The sequence below is a fragment of the Macaca fascicularis genome, chromosome 5 (assembly GCF_037993035.2).
Source record: "Macaca fascicularis isolate 582-1 chromosome 5, T2T-MFA8v1.1".
Lineage (NCBI taxonomy): Eukaryota > Metazoa > Chordata > Mammalia > Primates > Cercopithecidae > Macaca > Macaca fascicularis.
Window position 1 is genome coordinate 118,873,879 of NC_088379.1, and position 20,111 is coordinate 118,893,989.

Below are 20,111 nucleotides of genomic sequence, written 5' to 3' on the forward strand. Positions count from 1 at the left end.
TGCATTTAAAAAGTCAGCTATTTTGTGAGAACATGTAAAAAATAAGTAAATAAAATAAAGCCAATTAAAGTATCCAAAAAATGAGGAGGAATTATGTTATTTTACTAATAATTTAACTACCAAACAATTGAAGAAACAGTGAACAGAATTAGGTCAGTAGAAAGAGGAAGGTACCCAAGTGCTCGCCATGAGCTAGGAAATATGCTGAACATTAGAAACATTCTGCTAATTGAAATAAGCCAGACATAAAAGAGCTAACATTGCAAGAGTCCACCTATTTGAGGTACATAGGATAGGCAACTTTATAGAGACAAGAAAGTTTAATAGAGATTTAAAGGGACTGAAGTAAGGGGGAAATAGGAAGTTATTTAATGGGTACAGTTTCTGTTTGGGGTGATGAAGAAGTTCTGGAAATGGATATTGATGATGGTTGCACAACATTGTGAATGTATTTAATGCTACTGAATTGTACACTTAAAATTTGTTAAAATGGTAAATTTTATGTTATGTATATTTTAGCATAGTAAGAATAAAAGACAGGTGGGTCAGGAACTTGAAAGAAAGAGAGGGTAAGAGCATAAGAAAACTTCATGACTTTAAGATGCAGAAATCAAAAAACAAAATTAAAAAATGTTAGTAATGATAATTTCAAATTATGGGAAATGGGCCGGGGAAGGACAGTAATCATGGGCAAAATGTTCTAAAGCACAAGAATATAGAATAAGACTTTGGAAGGGCTGGGTGTGATGGCTCACACCTGTAATCCCAGCACTTTGGGAGGCTGAGGTGGGCAGATCACGAAGTCAAGAGATTGAGACCATCCTGGCCAACATGGCGAAACCCCATCTCTACTAAAAATACAAAAATTAGCTGGGCGTGGTGGTGCACACCTGTAGTCCCAGCTACTCAGGAGGCTGAGGCAGGAGAATTGCTTGAACTCGGGAGGCGGAGGTTGCAGTGAGCGGAGATAGCGCCACTGCACTCCAGCCTGGTGACAGAGTGCGACAACGTCTAAAAAAAAAACCCTTTGGAAGTATAAAATAACAAAATGAAAATATTTCCATCTAATGACCTTGACTTTCTTTTTGAAGTTAGCTCTCTTACGGCCTGTGGTGAGGGGTGAAGCTTAAAGAGTGTCATAAGATTTAGTAATGTTACTATAGTGAGCAAAAAATTGCCAGTCAATGTCACAGACTTAGTTGAGGCTGGAAATCATCAAGTCATTAATTAGAGCCAATAATTTCTTCTATGAATTATATTCAGCAATACTTAGGAGTTCTGGAGCAGTTTTTTAAAAATGGTTGGGTTGATTCCACTTTGGTGATTAGAGAGTTCCTTGGAAAAGAATAAATAGGGGAGGAAAAGTTGGATAGATTTTGTTGAAAAGAGTTTCAGGAAATGAAATGACAGCTAGGGAGGGGGAATCAAGGAAAATAGAAAACCGTGCAGTGAGATCCTTGTCTTCTGTCTGCTAATGAGCTCACTCCACTAAAGGATTCTAAAACACTAAATATATAGTTCAGAAAATTGAATATTCAGAAGAGTTTCCAAAAAAGAAAATTAGAAATACAATATTTAATAGTTGATCTTAAAAACCTGATGTCTTTCTGTCTTCTCTTCACTCCCTTCTGCCTTCCCATCTATCCTCCTACCTTTCCTTTTTTTCCTATCTTGCTTTTGCTTTCCTTTGATTTTCTTTCATTATCTCCCTCTCTCACTTCCTTATTTCCAAGAAGCATTTGTTGACTACTTTGATCATATTGAAGGAACTGATTTTTCACATGGTATACTTTGAACTTTAGATAACCGACTTTATTTATTTTATTAGGTTCTGGCTGATAGATTGTCGACAGATCCAGGAATCCGTCACTTTTGCATCACAAGTATATAGAGAAATTATCTGCGTACCTTATATGGCCAAATTTGTAGTGTTTGCCAAGTCACATGACCCAATTGAAGCCAGGTTGAGATGTTTCTGCATGACTGATGATAAAGTAGATAAGACCCTTGAACAACAAGAAAATTTTGCTGAGGTGGCCAGAAGCAGGGATGTGGAGGTACTGTACCAAAAATAATAATAATAATTTATGCCATGCTGTTATACCTGTATTAATAGATTACATTTCAAATATAATTTAATAAATAGAATAATTAAAAAGTGAAAGACCAGTGCACATCTTGATCAGTTAGAAGGTCAATATCCAAAATCTCCCATTTTTAGTCATTTTGGACCTATTCAGTGGGACTCATTGGTGTATGTGAGAAGGTAAAAGATGATTCCTTTAAAGATTATTTGAGGAAAAATTATGAGTTATTGATAAACTCAAAGTATGTAAGTGACTGTAGTACTTTAGATGTTTTTAGCTTTCCTTGTTGTCCTTATTTTTTAATAGTAACTAAAACAGTCTGGGAAGTATATCCTTTTGCATAAATGTTGAAGCAGGATGTCTAGTGCTTTTCTACATTACTTTTTCTTATTTCAGAATTTTCCATCAGTGTAGGTCTTTGGGTGTTGAAGTCCAGTAACCTGACTCATTACAATGCCAAAAGTTACCCAAACAGGCCAGGCGTGGTGGTTCACGCCTGTAATCCCAGCACTTCGGGAGGCCGAGGTGGGTGGATCACCTGAGGTCACCAGTCTGAGACCAACCTAGCCAACATGGCAAGACCCCATCTCTACCAAAAATACAAAATTAGCCAAGCATGGTGGTAGACGCCTGTAATCCCAGCTACTCAGGAGGCTGAGGCAGGAGAATTGCTTGAACCCGGGAGGCAGAGGTTGCAGTGAGCCAGGATCACACCACTGCACTCCAGCCTGGGCAACAGAGTGAGACTCCATCTCAAAAAAAAAAAAAAAAAAAAAAAAAAAAAAATTACCCAAGCCTAAGTTAAATTTAGGATTTAAATGTATTTTGGGTTTGTGGAATAATGGGATACAGTTTTTACAATGAGAACATTATATGCTACCATGCATTAATGATTCCCATTACTAATAAGAAGAAAAAGCACTGGACATGCTGTGCCACAGATAGAATGTCAGTTGTCAATTTAAAGATTGTTGTATGTGTATTATAAGAATTTGAAGTTCCAAGTAGTACTACCACTTCTTTGTGTAAACAACAAGTTGTAATTGCAGCTACTTTATTGTTATTTCTCTGTTTTCACTCAGGTGTTAGAAGGAAAACCCATCTATGTTGATTGTTTCGGCAACTTGGTGCCATTAACTAAAAGTGGCCAGCATCATATATTCAGTTTTTTTGCCTTCAAAGAAAATAGACTTCCTCTATTTGTCAAGGTAATACATATATGGAATTTCGTGATGTCTTTTTTTCAAGATCAAGGAAGAATTTGACTTCTTTAGTAACAGAAAACTTTTGCTTTTCAGTCATCTTCAGAGTTTTCTTTTTAACCATATTTGCAATGTTTTACTGCCCTGGGAAACCAATCATTTTTATTTTTGAGGTTCAAAGTCAACCTGAATTTTTATAGACTATATTTAAGGATGAGAACAGGACAAATAATAGCCAACTCATTAATTAGGCACAGTGATCAGTATTTTCCAAATTTGAAGGAAAGTCTATTTATCTATTAAAACTTTTAAATATTTATGCTTAGATTTAAAAATATATGTGAACTTCACAAGTGTGGAGATCAAAAGAGTTCTAAGTGGCAACTTTTTATAATAAAATCTCTCAAAAGACCCAGGTCTCACTTAAGCTAATAAGAAATTATCTCCGATAGAGCTATAGACTTGATATATTTTCATAAATTCATTCAATAAACAGCATGGAGACATGTGTGTGCATCTCTAAACAGAGACAACAAATCCCTAATCCAAGTTAGGGATTTGAGGTGATATATGCAAGTTTCATTTTAGATTCCAATCTATAAGGGATCACAAATGAATGAATAAGAGATTCAGGAAATAAAAAGGAGGTAATAATTCTACTCTGCTTTATTTTCCAAGCTCATTTTTCTTGTTTCTCACAATTTATTTTGCTAATCTAGCGGTCCTAACGCTCAATCCTATCAGGTATAGGCTGGCTTCTGTCTTTTTTTTTTTCCAGTCCTACTTCACCTACTCATTTCCAATTGTTCATCAGCAATGACTCTTTTTATTTTAACCCCTTATTTTCTTTCCAAACATGTGTTTGCAAACCTCTTATTGAGTTTTCCAAAGATCTCTACTGAGTCTCTCTCATTGTGCCATTTCTTGTTCAATTGTTTTGCCTGACTGATGATAGATTCTTACAGATCACCACATTAAGCAGTAACTGCTCGGGGTAATAGATCCATTTAACATAGACAGCTATATAATTAAGCTAATGTTTGATATCATTGGTGTGCAGAATCATTCTCCAAACAACCCAATAAAAAATGAGCAAAGTGCTTCAGTAGACATTTATCCAAAGAAGATACACAGATGGTCAATAAGCACATGAAGAGATGTTCAACAGTGTAGGGAAATGCAAATCAAAACTATGAAGAGATACCACTCCATACCCATTAGGATGGCTATTATTAAAACAAACAAACAGAAAATAAACAAATGTTAGGAAGGATGTAGACAACTTGGGGCCCTAATACATTGCTGGTGGAAATGCAAAATAGTGCAGCCACTTTGGAAAACACTACAGTTTTTCCTCAAAAAGTTAAATATAAAATTAGCATATGATTCAGCAATTCACTTCTCAGTGTACACTGACAAGAATTTAAAGTAGAGACTCAATTACTTGCACACCAATGTTCTTAGCAGCGTTAGCCATGGTAGCCAGAATGGAAACAACCCAGAAGTCCAAACGTCCACAAACAAAATGTGGTATACACATGTAGTGGAATACTATTCAGCCTTTAAAAGGAAGGAAATTCTAATTTGTGCTACAATATGGTAAATGAAATAAGCTAGACACAAAAGGACACATATTGTATGGTTTCACTTATATGAGATACCTAGGGTAGTCAAATTCATAAAGAGAGAAAGTATTTTTTTAATTTATTTTTTTGACCTCTCCTTGAAATGAAATAAAGATAGAAAGTAGAAGAGTAGTTGCTAGAGACAGGAGAAGGGGAGAATGGGGAATTATTGTTTAATAGATACTAGAATTTCAGTTAGGAAGATTAACAAGTTCCAAAGATGGAAGGTAGTGATGATTATACAATAATGTTAATGTACTTAATGCCACCAAACTAGACACCTAAAAATGATTAAAATGATAAGTTTTATGTTACATATATTTATTACAATTTTTTAAAAAAGGAATGAAATTCTGACACATGATACAATATGAATGAACTTGGAAAACATTATGCTGAGTAAAGTAAGGCAGACACAAATACTATATGGCTCCATTTCTACACGTTCCTAGAATAGGCAAACGTATAGAGACAGAAAGTAGAATAGAGGTTATTAGGGGCTGGGCAAGAGGGCAATGGGGAGCTGTTGTTCAATGGGGACAGTTTCTGCATAGGATGAAAAACGTTCTGGATAGAGGTAGTGCTTATACAACTTTGTGAATGTGCTTAATGCCACTGAATTTTCTGCCTCAAAATAGTAAAAATGGCAAATTGTATGTTATGTATATTTTACCACAATTATTTTAAGAGCTAAGTTCTGAAGACCTAATGTACAGCATTGAACTATAACTAATTGTATGTAATGTATTACATACTTGAAATTTGCTAAGAGAGATCTCAAGTGTCACCACACAAAGGGGGTTGAGGTGGTTGATATGTTAATTAGTTTGATACGCTAATCATTTCACAATGTACACATATATCAAATCATCACATTGTACACCTTAAATATATGCAATTTTTGTCTACTGTACTTAAATAAGACTGAAAAAGAAAGCTGAATGATTCTTAAAAAGGCTTTCCAAATGGTAATAGGAAAAGAGAAAGGAAATCCTTTGAGTTCTTACCTAGCGTTAACAAATGAATTTTACTTTCCCTTTTCAAGCATCATCTAGTTAAAGTAAATACTGCACGTCAAATATGGGTGAAGCATGTATGTCTGTCTTGTTCAAGGTACGCGATACGACTCAGGAACCCTGCGGACGACTATCATTTATGAAGGAGCCAAAATCCACAAGAGGCCTGGTGCATCAAGCTATTTGCAACTTAAACATCACTTTGCCGATTTATACAAAGGTATTGTAAAATCTGCTATAGTGCAATTCAGGTAGTGTAGGAATTGATTTTTAAATCTTGTATTAGGTCAGTGCAAAAGTAATGGCAAAAACAGCAATTACTTTTGCACTGACCAAGAAAATGAATACAAACAAAGACTGAATGAAAGCACATGTAATAATCACGTTTGATTCTCTGTCAAATTTACAATTTCCACTTAAGAAAAATCATAGTGCCACCTGATTTCACATTAAATGCACTTTGATGCAAAAATTCTATTAATACACAATGGGCATGGAAGTAAGAAAATGTGACTTCAGATTTAACTTTTTGAAGAAATTTTTAAAACTAATTGGCTTTTCTTCATTATTGTTTTCATGTGCTTTCCTGAAACCATACTAGCACATTTGGCCCTATGAAAATATTAGAGTTCATCAGCCTCTGTTTACTACCAATTCACAGGTGGCTTACATATTATTAAATTCAGAGCTGCCCCGTGATATTTTATTTTTTCTAAGTAATTATTAATTTTCTAACTTATCATATTTTAGGAGTATATAAACTGGTGTGTTGGTGCACATCTGTAGTCCCAGCTACTCTGGAGGCTGAGGTGAGAAGATCACTTGAGCCTAGGAGTTCAAGGGCAGATTAGGCAACATAACTTGTGTAAATTGTTAGTTAGAATAAAAAATAGTAGAAATAGTTGATTAGTAAAAAACATATCGCCATGTTATGAGGAGTAGATTTAAAACATTGTTGAAAAGAAAAAATACATTAATTCTGACCCCAAGTCTACCTACAGGAATTATTTTCTTTTCAAACCTCTCCCCGTCACGTAATTCCTTGAATACTCTGATGAAATCAAAGAAGACAACTAAATCAATTAAATGTTGTGGATAATTTATGTTTCATTCTTTTAAACTTTTTTTAACCAATATTTCTTTTGAATAGGAAGCTCCCACATGGCAGTCTATAGGTGGATGCAGAAGTTGTCAGTGTCTATATAACAGGTTGGGCAGGGTGATGAGTGGCGGCTGCTGAGACCTGGAGGGGAAGTAGGGATATATTTAAAATCCTAAATCTTGACATCAGAAAACAAAAAATGTCCCATATTTCTTTTTCCCCACCACAATTGTCAAATTTTATATTTGCTTAATGAATTATTCTTTGTAAATAGAGATCAACCATATAGAGAAAAGCTCGTAGCATTAGGTTTGACATTGTAACTTTTTATTAAATGAATAAAATAAAATATTATTTATATATGTAAATATACATTTTATTCCAAGAATTAAAATATAGAAATGGGTATGTCAACCCAAATGAGCATAATTTCATTGCATTTTGATGGTGCAGAATGTGTTTTGGGGTTTGTATTGCTGATTAGTAGTGAGTCAGCGAAGGCAGTATGCCAATAAGAGCCACAAAGAAATATGTACTGCTGCGGGCAAGCCACCTGAGTGTTACAGAAAGATGACTGAGCTTTGGCTGATTTCAGTGAGCTTTCAGTGTGCTCTAAGAGAAAGCATTAACTTTATTATTACATTTTATTTCTAAGTCAAGACATAGCGGACACAGCTATTAATGCTGTGATAGTCCAGTACAATTTTCTAATTTGTAACTCAAAAAGAAAAAAAAATGCCAGAGATTGTATATTGAAAATATACCTTAGTATTTAATAGCTCTTGGCTGGGCACCATGGCCCACACCTGTAATCCCAGCACTTTGGGACACCAAGGCAGGAGGATCGCTTAAGTCTAGGAGTTCAAGACCAACCTGAGCAACATAGCAAGACCCTGTCTCTATTAAAAAAAAAGAAAGAAAGAAAGAAAGAAAAGAAAGAATTTAGTAGCTCTTTGTTAGAATAACGCTTCTAAATATTACCTGTGTATTGAAAATTTTTCACCATATATATAAATATACACGCTTATTTGTAGCTTTTAATATTTTCAACCAATATCTGTAATGATTGGGATATTATCATCACTATTTCTAAAGACAAATGCCATCCACTTCATTTAAGATCAAACTTTGAGACTGCTGTGGTGACCTAGTATCTGAAATTAGTAAATTTATAATATTGGTTCTTTTGTCTCTTGAATCTATAAACTTTGTATTTAAGCCAATCCTCTTTTCTGCCTGTCTTCTATAAACTGTTAGTAAGAAAAAAAGAGTATGCTGACTGTATGCTTGCCTGTTGATGCTTGTTGAAAGGGTATTTATTTACTCTTTCCTTTTCTTCTAAATACTCTCTACTCTTCCTTCTCTCTTTTTTCCATCTTGCATGGCATCTTGGGGCGGAAAGGAATCAGAGTCAGATCAAGAACAGGAGGAAGAGGTAATTTTATGACAGTGTCATTTGTTAACGGCTGTGTCATTGCTGTAACCACTAATAAGAGCACATAGTTAACCTGTGTTCTTAGAAGGGGTAGGCGGTTCTTCTTAGTATTTAAAGGGGCACAATTTCACTTAACCTCTCTAAGCCTCTGTTTTCTCATCTTGTGGAGCAACTTAAGGGAACAGCAAAGTTTCCCTATAAACTGTTGCCATGTCTCTATGCAACACTATCTTTCTCCACCAACTACTGAGAGCTAAACCATTATCTCAGGGGTTCTTAGTCGGAAGACATCTAGTGGTTGAAACTCTTTTTATACTAAGATGTTATTAATGTCTTAATTTTTAATTAATTAATTTTTAATTTACTACATTTAGTAAAATTTACTACATTTTTAATGTACTAAGACATTATTTGCCTTTTAAACTTCTATATCCTCACAAACTATAGAGGAATCTTCCAGAGTCTATACTACATGTGATGACATTGCCACTCTGGCAATTAGTGGAATGTATGCTTGCATACTCTTAGGTTCTAGCATTTTCTTAGCCTTCATTTGTAATACAGGTATCTGTTTATACATATCACTCACCATCAGAAGTTTTTCAGGCTCCTCAGTACTTTTGGGGAGTGTAAAGGGGCCCTAAGACCAAAGAGTTTGATAAACACTGAGACCAAAAAACTTTAAGAGTCATATAGTTGATTCCTTAGGCTATAATATCATAATGCAGAACTATGCTAATAATAAGAATTTCTTATAAAGTGGGATCTTTACTAAGTGTTGCACATGCCTCATCAATATTGATCTCTCACAACCACCTATGAGGTGTTTGTTATTAAATATTACATTATAGATGAAGAAAGCAAGTCTTAGAGAGGTTACCTTGAATAAATAGCTATATGAATTAAACCTGCTTCAATATTTAAAGCAAATGTGTGTTTGTCTCCATTATAAAGATCTGCAAATGCCCAAATATTATAATAGAAATGAAAAACATAATTGGAAAACTTAAAATAATGTATTTGTTTCTAAGATAGACAGATGCATATGTTATTAGTTTTATGTAAATGTTTTCAAATATACTAGTTTTCTTTTTTTAAATGTTATTCCAATGCATTCAAAATAAAAAATATAAAAATATATAATAAATACACTTATACCCACCAGCTTAAAATGTAAGACCTTATCAGTTCAGAAGATGCCCCTGGATTCACTTTTTTTCTGATACCTTGGCAATGGAGCAGGGTGAGAAGGGTGATTATAGACTCACTGTCCTGCCGTACATAGCCATATACACAACCGACTTAAGACTGAAGTCATTCTTTCCCTCAACTGCACAGTCACTCTTTGCTTCACATACTCCGTTTCCTTCCTGTACTCAGTGACCCTACCACCACAGCTGTTAAAAATGATAGGGAAGCCAATTTTGCCCTGTTCACAAATCACTTTTTTCTGTTAGATGATTTTCCTACTGAATACTTTCTGGAACTATTCAGGGCAATAGATCCAGTTCATATTCTTTTCAGTATCTGGAATGCTGACTTATTATTAATGATAATGAAACTACTTCTGTAGAACATATCACCCTAGCATTGCTGTTTCTCATCCTTTCCTTTTTCTCCACTAAATGGAAACTTATTATTTAATACTGACTTCACCCTTTTTCTGACTTATTCCCTAATAAATATGTATCCCAACATCAAAACCAGCCTGGGTCATATCTTCCCAGGATTAACATGCTAGAAAGGACTTTCTACCTGTAGTGTCTAGAAAACAGAAGTTTTTTTCCAAAGTCAGGATAAGAATCATGGAGACTGTCAGGAAAAACTGTAGCAAATTACTCTGACCTTCCTATAGCTATGGTGTCACCAACATGTATAATTACGGATAGGAGCTTTTTGTGCACACCAGGGGCTATCAGCCAAGGCAGTATTTGTAACCATTCAATTTATGTATGTTTTCTTTCAGATCGATATGACATCAGAAAAAAGTAAGAATTTAAAGAAAATTGAGTTTGTCTGAAAGCTGGCTACCATAAAAAGAAGCATGAATTAAAATGCAAGCTAGTTGCTATTACTAACCACTATAGTAATTAAATTTTTATATTATCCTTATTAATCATTAATATATTTATAAAAGCAGCTTGGCCAGTTAAATTACAAATATACCTGATTTGCGAGCTAATTAGCAGTAAAATGCAATGATTATTCATCTAAGCATTCACTTTCTTTTGACATCCTTGTTAACCCTGGTATTGCTGTTATGCTTGTTTAGAAACCCACCCTACCGTTTTGTCCATTTGTTAGCATAACATTGTCATCTCATTATTTTTTAAGCACTGACATGACAGTATCACTTTGTATGTAATGCAATAGTGACTTCTGTAGAGAGCTCATTATTTTTGTAGGATACACCTGCAAAAGTGATACTGTCTAATAGTTCTTAGCTGAAGCTAACCCCATCCAATGCCTGCCCCTTCCCCCATCCCACTCTTGCACTTTTTACTGTGGTGAAGTGTAACCAACGTCTATAGAGCTGAGGTCTAACAGACTTCTGTGAAAACTTTCTGAAAACAAAACAAAACAAAACAAAAATAAACAAAAATGAAGGGCCAAGAATGCAAAAATTAAAACCCCCTGGATAAAGTTACTAATCACAACAGCATATTATTATAGGGCTAATTTTAAATAATGATGCAAATCCCAAACCTGATCTAGTAGGGAGAACTGTTTTTTACAGACCTTAAAAGAGCTGTCGTAGAACTCATTTCAGGTTTGTAATAGCCAATTAACATTTTAGTTTGTTGGACTGTTTCTAGTGACTCTCTGGCTTCTTATGTGGAAGCTCCAGTTGAATTTTACAGATTTCTGCTTTCGTGCCCCAAATGCTTTTTAAAAATATGATTTTTAAAGTTTATTGAATATCAGTAAATTTTATTTCAGAGTTTATTTTGATTTGCTGTATTTCAGAGTATAGTCCTAAAATGAGAAAACTTAGAACCATGTTCAATATGCTCATTTGGTCCTATACAATGATCTGAGGGCTTTTTTTAAAAAGTCCTAGGACAATGTAATTTACTACCAGGTTTTTGAAGTTGCTTTGAATGAGGCTTACCTTCATGTTAAAGCATTATTCAGATCTGGAATATTCACATATTCACATACTGTATCTCCTCAACAAACACAGATTCTCCCAAGAGAAGGCACTTTTGTTTATATGACATGTCACATTGCCTTCATTGATTCCTTTTTTTAAGTGATTTTACTTTATTCTCTCACTTTCTTCTTCAGAACTACTCCATTTATTTAAATGGCCTCTTACTTTGCTCCCCGATACAAACTAGTAAGAATTAAAAATTAATTCATCCATATGGCTCAATTGTTAAAAAAAAAGAAAAGAAAGAAAGAAAAGAAAGATAAAAAATGTTACCATGTTGCTATAGTGCCATGGATTTTCCTGAAGGATTTCTAGGTGTTTTGAGTGTTTCAAAAGTTTTAAATACAGACTCATGTTTGCTTTTCTTTTAAAGATAATCATTAGATTATTTTCATCTATGTATAAACTGATCTCTAAAGAAGGGCTCTGTGGAAGGGACTCTTACCTGAAGTCTTTTTATGAGCACATTTTAGAAGAGTTTACTGAGTTTTCTTCCTTACCTTTAATGGGTATAAGCCCCCACAACCTAAGCCTCCAATATACCACCTTCAGCAGCTTATGCATGGACTCGTAGAGAAATAAGTACACTTTGCCACAGTAACATTTTACATATCTGTTCTAAATTCCTGCCATCCTCCTGCCCATGCGTTTCAGCAAGGCCGCCTCTCCCAGCAGTTTTACTCCACCTTTGCTTTGCATGGAAATAACTTGGCTTACATAAACTGTGTGTGTGTCCTGTGTGACTGTCTCTGACTTGGGTTGCCATGCATCACATTTTAACTTTGGACTCACTTATAAGTTTAATCACAATTGTTGTTTCTGTTGTTTTTCTTTCCTTTCCTTTATTTCCCTCCTTGGTCTTTCCATTCTGTGTCTCAACAAGGAGGTTGCTCCAAGGAAAGGACCATGCCTCTTAGCACCAGACTGTTTGTTTCATTGTTAGGTGTGAATTTCCCTTAGATGAAATGCCGGTTTGCAGCTGATTCAGATATATTTTATATAGTCTTTGTATATTGGTAGAACTAAACATACTGAATTTCAGATTTTTATATGATTAAAAATGTATATACATCATTAGATGTTTTTCTGAGCTTGCTACTACTGGCTTTCTCCTAGAGGAAATCAACTTTCTGCAATTTCTAATGCTTTTTTTCTTATTTTTTCTCCATGGTTTTTTTTTTTTTTCAACATTGATCTGTAACGTCTGAACAATCTTGAGATACCTCTGTGTAATTTCACTGCGTTCTTTGTTTTGATACGTAGTGTTTTTTTTGTGTGCGTATGTCTTGTTTTAGCTTTGTTGTATGTGTGGATGTGCTACAAGTGAGAAAAATTAAGCAAGTTATTTCCTGCTCATTTTTCCTTTTCAGTTGTTTTTTTTCCGTTAGCCTTGCTTTGCTCTTGTACCCTGAGGCCTTGTGGATCTACCATTCCCAGCCCATTTTGTTGCCCCTCCCACCACCACCACAGGAAAAGACGCTGTGTCGTTTCAGTCCTGATTACATTTGCCAATATATTTTTTGATTTCCATTTTACTTTCAATGTTTTTCATTCACATCAAAGATGATGAGACAGAATCTACAGAAACATCTGTCCTGAAAAGTCACCTCGTTAATGAAGTTCCTGTCCTAGCAAGTCCGGACTTGCTCTCTGAAGTTTCTGAGATGAAACAAGATTTGATCAAAATGACCGCCATCTTGACCACAGATGTGTCTGATAAGGCAGGTTCTATTAAAGTGAAGGAGCTGGTGAAGGCTGCTGAGGAAGAGCCAGGAGAGCCTTTTGAAATCGTTGAAAGAGTTAAAGAGGACTTAGAGAAAGTGAATGAAATCCTGAGAAGTGGAACCTGCACAAGAGATGAAGGCAGTGTGCAGAGCTCTCGGTCTGAGAGAGGATTAGTGGAAGAGGAATGGGTTATTGTCAGTGATGAGGAAATAGAAGAGGCTAGGCAAAAAGCACCTTTAGAAATCACTGAATATCCATGTGTAGAAGTTAGAATAGATAAAGAGATAAAAGGAAAAGTAGAGAAAGACTCAGAGCAGCTACAGACAGTTCAAGATAAGGCAGGGAAGAAACGTGAGGCTCTGGCTGTTGGCAAGAGCTCTGAAAAGGAAGGGAAAGACATACCCCCAGATGAGACACAGAGTACACAGAAACAGCAAAAACCAAGCTTGGGAATAAAGAAGCCAGTAAGAAGGAAATTAAAAGAAAAGCAGAAACAAAAAGAGGAAGGTTTACAAGCTAGTGCAGAGAAAGCTGAACTTAAAAAAGGTAGTTCAGAAGAGTCATTAGATGAAGACCCAGGTTTAGCCCCTGAACCTCTTCCCACTGTCAAGGCCACATCTCCTTTGATAGAAGAAACTCCCATTGGTTCCATAAAGGACAAAGTAAAGGCCCTTCAGAAGCGAGTGGAAGATGAACAGAAAGGTCGAAGCAAGTTGCCCATCAGAGTCAAAGGCAAGGAGGACGTGCCAAAAAAGACCACTCACAGGACACATCCAGCGGCATCACCCTCTCTGAAGACAGAGAGACATGCGCCAGGATCTCCCTCCTCTAAAACAGAAAGACACTCTGCTCTTTCCTCTTCTGCCAAAACTGAAAGGTACCCTCCAGTATCACCATCAAGTAAAACTGAGAAACACTCACCTGTGTCTCCCTCTGCAAAAACGGAAAGACATTCACCTATGTCATCTTCGAGTAAAACTGAGAAACACTCACCTGTGTCACCCTCGACTAAAACTGAAAGGCACTCCCCTGTGTCATCTACAAAAACAGAAAGACACCCACCCGTTTCACCTTCAGGCAAAACAGACAAACGTCCACCCATATCGCCCTCCGGGAGAACAGAAAAACACCCGCCAGTATCGCCTGGGAGAACAGAAAAACGCTTGCCTGTTTCACCGTCTGGAAGAACGGACAAGCACCAACCTGTATCAACAGCTGGGAAAACCGAAAAGCACCTGCCTATGTCACCTTCTGGCAAAACAGAAAAGCAACCACCTGTATCCCCCACTTCAAAAACAGAGAGGATCGAAGAAACCATGTCTGTTCGGGAGCTGATGAAGGCTTTCCAGTCAGGTCAGGACCCTTCTAAACATAAAACTGGACTCTTTGAGCACAAATCAGCAAAACAAAAGCAGCCACAAGAGAAAGGTAAAGTTCGGATAGAAAAAGAAAAGGGGCCGATACTAACCCAGAGAGAAACTCAGAAAACAGAGAATCAGACAATCAAACGAGGCCAGAGACTCCCGGTAACGGGCACGACGGAATCCAAAAGAGGAGTTCGTGCTTCCTCTATAGGAGTTAAGAAAGAAGATGCAGCTGGAGAAAAGGAGAAAATTCTGAGTCGCAAAATACCTGAACCTGTTCAGTCAGCACCTGAAGGAGAAAGCCACAGAGAGAGCGAAGTCCCCAAAGAAAAGATGGCTGATGAGCAGGGAGACATGGATCTCCAGATCAGCCCAGATAGGAAAACCTCCACTGACTTCTCTGAGGTCATTAAACAAGAGTTGGAAGACAATGACAAATACCAACAATTTTGCCTGAGTGAGGAGACAGAAAAGGCACAGCTTCATTTAGACCAAGTACTCACTAGTCCTTTCAATACGACATTTCCACTCGACTACATGAAAGATGAGTTCCTTCCAGCTCTGTCTTTACAAAGCGGTGCTTTAGATGGCAGTTCTGAAAGCCTAAAGAATGAGGGGGTAGCCGGCTCTCCGTGCGGCAGTCTGATGGAGGGGACCCCTCAGATTAGTTCGGAAGAAAGCTATAAGCATGAGGGCCTAGCAGAGACCCCTGAGACAAGCCCAGAAAGCCTTTCTTTCTCACCAAAGAAAAGTGAGGAGCAAATTGGGGAAACAAAGGAAAGCACCAAGATAGAAACCACCACAGAAATTCATTCAGAAAAAGAGCATCCCACAACCAAAGACATTACTGGTGGCTCTGAAGAGCGAGGTGCCACAGTCACTGAGGGCTCGGAGACCTCTACTGAGGGTTTTCAGAAAGAGGCCACTCTAGGCTCTCCCAAAGACACAAGCGCTAAAAGAAAAGATGATTGCACAGGTAGCTGTAGTGTAGCATTAGCTAAAGAGACACCCACAGGACTGACTGAGGAGGCAGCCTGTGATGAAGATCAACCTACCTTTGGTAGTTCAGACCACAAGACACAAGCTGATAGTGAGGCTCAGGAATCCACAGCCACCTCAGATGAGACAAAGGCCTCGCCGCTACCTGAGGCTTCTGTAAAGACAGATACAGGAACTGAATCAAAGCCTCAGGGAGTCATTAGAAGTCCCCAAGGGTTAGAACTTGCACTCCCTAGCCGAGATAGCGAAGTCCTCAGTGCTGTGGCTGATGACTCATTAGCAGTGAGCCACAAAGACTCTCTGGAAGCCAGCCCTGTGCTAGAAGATAACTCTTCACACAAAACCCCTGATTCTCTGGAGCCAAGTCCTCTGAAAGAATCCCCTTGCCGTGACTCTCTGGAAAGCAGCCCTGTTGAACCAAAGATGAAGGCTGGAATTTTTCCAAGTCACTTTCCTCTTCCTGCAGCTGTTGCCAAAACAGAACTCTTGATGGAAGTAGCCTCTGTGCGGTCCCGGCTACTCCGAGACCCTGACGGCAGTGCTGAGGATGACAGTCTTGAGCAGACATCGCTCATGGAGAGCTCAGGGAAGAGTCCCCTTTCTCCCGACACTCCCAGCTCCGAAGAAGTCAGCTATGAGGTTACACCCAAAACCTCAGATGTAAGTACACCAAAACCAGCTGTGATTCATGAATGTGCAGAGGAGGATGATTCAGAAAACGGGGAGAAAAAGAGGTTCACACCTGAAGAGGAGATGTTTAAAATGGTAACCAAAATCAAAATGTTCGATGAACTTGAACAAGAAGCAAAGCAGAAAAGGGACTACAAAAAAGAACCCAAACAAGAAGAATCCTCTTCATCCTCTGACCCAGATGCAGACTGTTCAGTAGACGTGGATGAACCGAAATGTACAGGCAGTGGGGAGGATGAAAGTGGTGTCCCTGGGTTAGTAACTTCAGAGAGCAGGAAGGTGTCTTCCTCCTCAGAAAGTGAACCTGAGTTGACACAGCTAAAAAAAGGTGCTGACTCAGGCCTCTTACCAGAACCAGTGATTCGAGTGCAACCTCCTTCACCACTTCCATCAAGCATAGACTCCAATTCTAGTCCAGAAGAAGTACAATTCCAGCCTATTGTTTCCAAACAATATACTTTCAAGATGAATGAAGAGATTCAGGAAGAGCCAGGTAAATCAGAAGGAGAAAAAGATTCTGAATCCCATTTAGCTGAAGACAGTCACGCTGTTTCCACTGAAGCTGCAGATAATTCTTTTGATAAGCTAAACAGAGACACTGATCAGCCAGAAATCTGTGGTGGCCATGGGTGTGAGGCCATGAGTCCTAGCAGCTCAGCTGCTCCTGTCTCTTCAGGTCTGCAGAGTCCAACTGATGATGATATTGATGAACAGCCAGTCATCTATAAAGAATCATTAGCTCTCCAAGGCAGTCATGAAAAAGACACAGAAGGAGAAGAGCTTGATGTTTCTAGAGCAGAATCTCCACGAGTAGATTGCCCCAGTGAAGGCTTTTCACCTTCGTCCTCTTTGCCTCATTGTTTGGTATCTGAAGGAAAAGAATTAGATGAAGACATATCCACCACATCTTCTATTCAAAAAACAGAAATCACAAAAACTGATGAAACATTTGAGAACTTACCAAAGGACTGCCCCACTCAAGACTCATCCATTACTACTCAAACAGATAGATTTTCCATGGATGTTCCTGTGTCCGACCTAGCTGAGACGGATGAAATCTATGATCGCCAAATAACTAGCCCTTATGAAAATGTCCCTTCCCAATCTTTTTTCTCTAGTGAAGAAAGCAAAACCCAAACAGATGCAAATCACACCACAAGTTTTCACTCTTCTGAAGTGTATTCTGTTACCATCACATCCCCTGTTGAAGACGTTGTGGTGGCAAGCTCCTCTAGTGGAACTGTTTTAAGCAAAGAATCTAATTTTGAGGTCCAGGACATAAAAGTGGAATCCCAACAAGAAAGTACCTTGTGGGAAATGCAATCAGACAATGCCTCTTCATCTTTCGAGCCTACTATGTCAGCTACAACAGCAGTTGTTGGTGAACAAATAAGCAAAGTCATCATCACAAAAACTGATGTGGATTCTGATTCTTGGAGTGAAATTCGGGAAGATGATGAAGCTTTTGAGGCTCGTGTGAAAGAGGAAGAACAAAAGATATTTGGTTTGATGGTAGACAGACAATCACAGGGTACCACCCCTGACACCACTCCTGCTAGGACCCCAACTGAAGAGGGGACCCCAACAAGTGAGCAAAACCCATTTCTGTTTCAGGAAGGAAAATTGTTTGAAATGACCCGAAGTGGTGCCATTGATATGACCAAAAGGTCGTATGCAGATGAAAGTTTTCACTTTTTCCAAATTGGTCAAGAATCCAGGGAAGAGACTCTCTCTGAAGATGTGAAAGAAGGGGCTACTGGGGCTGAGCCCCTACCGCTGGAGACATCAACTGAATCACTAGCACTTCCAGAATCAAAAGAAACAGTGGATGATGAGGCAGACTTACTTCCAGATGACCTGAGTGAGGAAGTAGAGGAAATACCTGCTTCGGATGCTCAACTTAACCCCCAAATGGGGATTTCAGCCTCCCCTGAAACACCGACAAAAGAGGCTGTTAGTGTAGGGACCAAGGACCTCCCCACCATGCAAACGGGTGATATGCCTCCTCTGTCTGGTGTAAAGCAGATATCCTGCCCCGACTCTTCTGAACCAGTTGCACAAGTCCAGTTAGATTTTTCCACAGTCACCAGGTCTGTTTATTCAGATAGGGGTGGTGATTCTCCCGATTCTTCCCCAGAAGAACAGAAATCAGTAATTGAAATTCCTACTGCACCCATGGAGAATGTGCCTTCTACTGAAAGCAAATCCAAAATTCCTGTAAGGACTATGCCCACTTACACCCCAGCACCTCCATCTGCAGAGTATGAGAGTTCCCTTTCTGAAGATTTGCTATCCAGTGTAGATGAGGAAAATAATGAGGATGAAGCAAAACCAAAGTCCAAACTCCCTGTCAAAGTACCCCTCCAAAGAGTTGAACAGCAGCTCTCAGATCTAGACACCCCTGTCCAGGAGACAGTGGCTCCTCAGGGACAGGACATGACAAGCATCGCACCAGATAACAGAAGCAAATCTGAATCTGATGCTAGTTCTTTGGACTCAAAGACCAAATGCCCAGTAAAAACCAGAAGTTACACTGAGACAGAAACAGAGAGCAGAGAGAGGGCAGAGGAACTTGAGTTAGAATCAGAAGAAGGGGCCACAAGACCAAAGATACTTACATCCCGATTGCCAGTTAAGAGCAGAAGCACCACATCTTCCTGCAGGGGTGGCACGAGCCCAACAAAAGAAAGTAAAGAGCATTTCTTTGACCTTTACAGAAATTCCATAGAATTCTTTGAGGAGATTAGTGATGAGGCTTCCAAGTTAGTGGATAGGCTGACACAGTCAGAGAGGGAGCAGGAACTAGTTTCAGACGATGAAAGTAGTAGTGCCCTGGAAGTATCAGTAATTGAAAATCTGCCACCTGTTGAGACCGAGCACTCAGTTCCTGAGGACATCTTTGACACAAGGCCCATTTGGGATGAGTCTATTGAGACTCTGATTGAACGCATCCCTGATGAAAATGGCCATGACCATGCTGAAGGTATTTGCCAGCCACTGGGATTCCCTGTGCTACGCATGTCATAAAATTGATATAGTTTTTTTGTATGTTGTTTTATTTGATGATTTGTGTCTCATTTTCTTTAAGCTTTCTGTAGTGGCTAATGTGTTTGTGTAAGCCCTTTGTGTTTTGTGCTTTCTTTGTATACTCTTGTCTAAGAAAACAATCTCAAGATTGAGTAATGAGAATGCTTATGGAAAACATAAACATAATAACCAGGCAACAGTGATCTTGCCTTTCTTTAGCCTCTGCACGTAATAAGGCCATGCGAGCTTTGAGTTTTGTTGTTCTGAAGTCCCGAGCTTAGACTCAAATTAAGCACTTTTGCACATGAATATATTGTATTTTGTTTCATAGTATGAAGACTCATTGCTTTTCTTCTTACCTTTGCATACTTTAAAATAATTTGTACTTACAATTTTGTAATCATTAGGAAGCCATTTGCTTGAGAAGATTTCACATAACATGAAATTCTAATTGTTGTGGATCTGTTTTTGATTCAGAAAGGTTGGATTTCAGATACCATTGGTAAATACTTTAAGCAAACAAACCTAAGGTAAAAATATGCTTTTCATTTATGTGGTAGATGAATGGAGAATGTACTCTAATTAGATGCAGCAGACAACAAAAACTCAAACTTTGCACAGTTTAAGTTGACTGTGAGGGGATGATGGCTCTTTGACTTATGAAAAAGGAAACCATAGATGGCTT

The 20,111-nt window shown here is 38.0% G+C and overlaps 1 protein-coding gene across 50 annotated transcripts in view; it reads left to right on the forward strand.

Annotated features, from left to right (window-relative positions):
- The window catches only part of ANK2 (ankyrin 2), a 571,823-nt gene that overhangs the window by 528,134 nt on the left and 23,578 nt on the right, over positions 1-20,111 (forward strand). For 31 of the 50 annotated variants that reach the window (XM_065545385.1, XM_065545376.1, XM_065545380.1 and 28 more), the window contains 5 exons: positions 1,829-2,057; positions 3,170-3,295; positions 6,028-6,150; positions 8,435-8,467; positions 10,434-10,455. In XM_065545385.1, the coding sequence (XP_065401457.1) occupies positions 1,829-2,057; positions 3,170-3,295; positions 6,028-6,150; positions 8,435-8,467; positions 10,434-10,455 (533 nt within the window). Of the gene's footprint in view, positions 1-1,828; positions 2,058-3,169; positions 3,296-6,027; positions 6,151-8,434; positions 8,468-10,433; positions 10,456-13,184; positions 19,383-20,111 lie in introns of all 50 variants that reach the window. The other 19 variants (XM_074040340.1, XM_074040337.1, XM_074040338.1 and 16 more) reach the window with 3 other exon arrangements.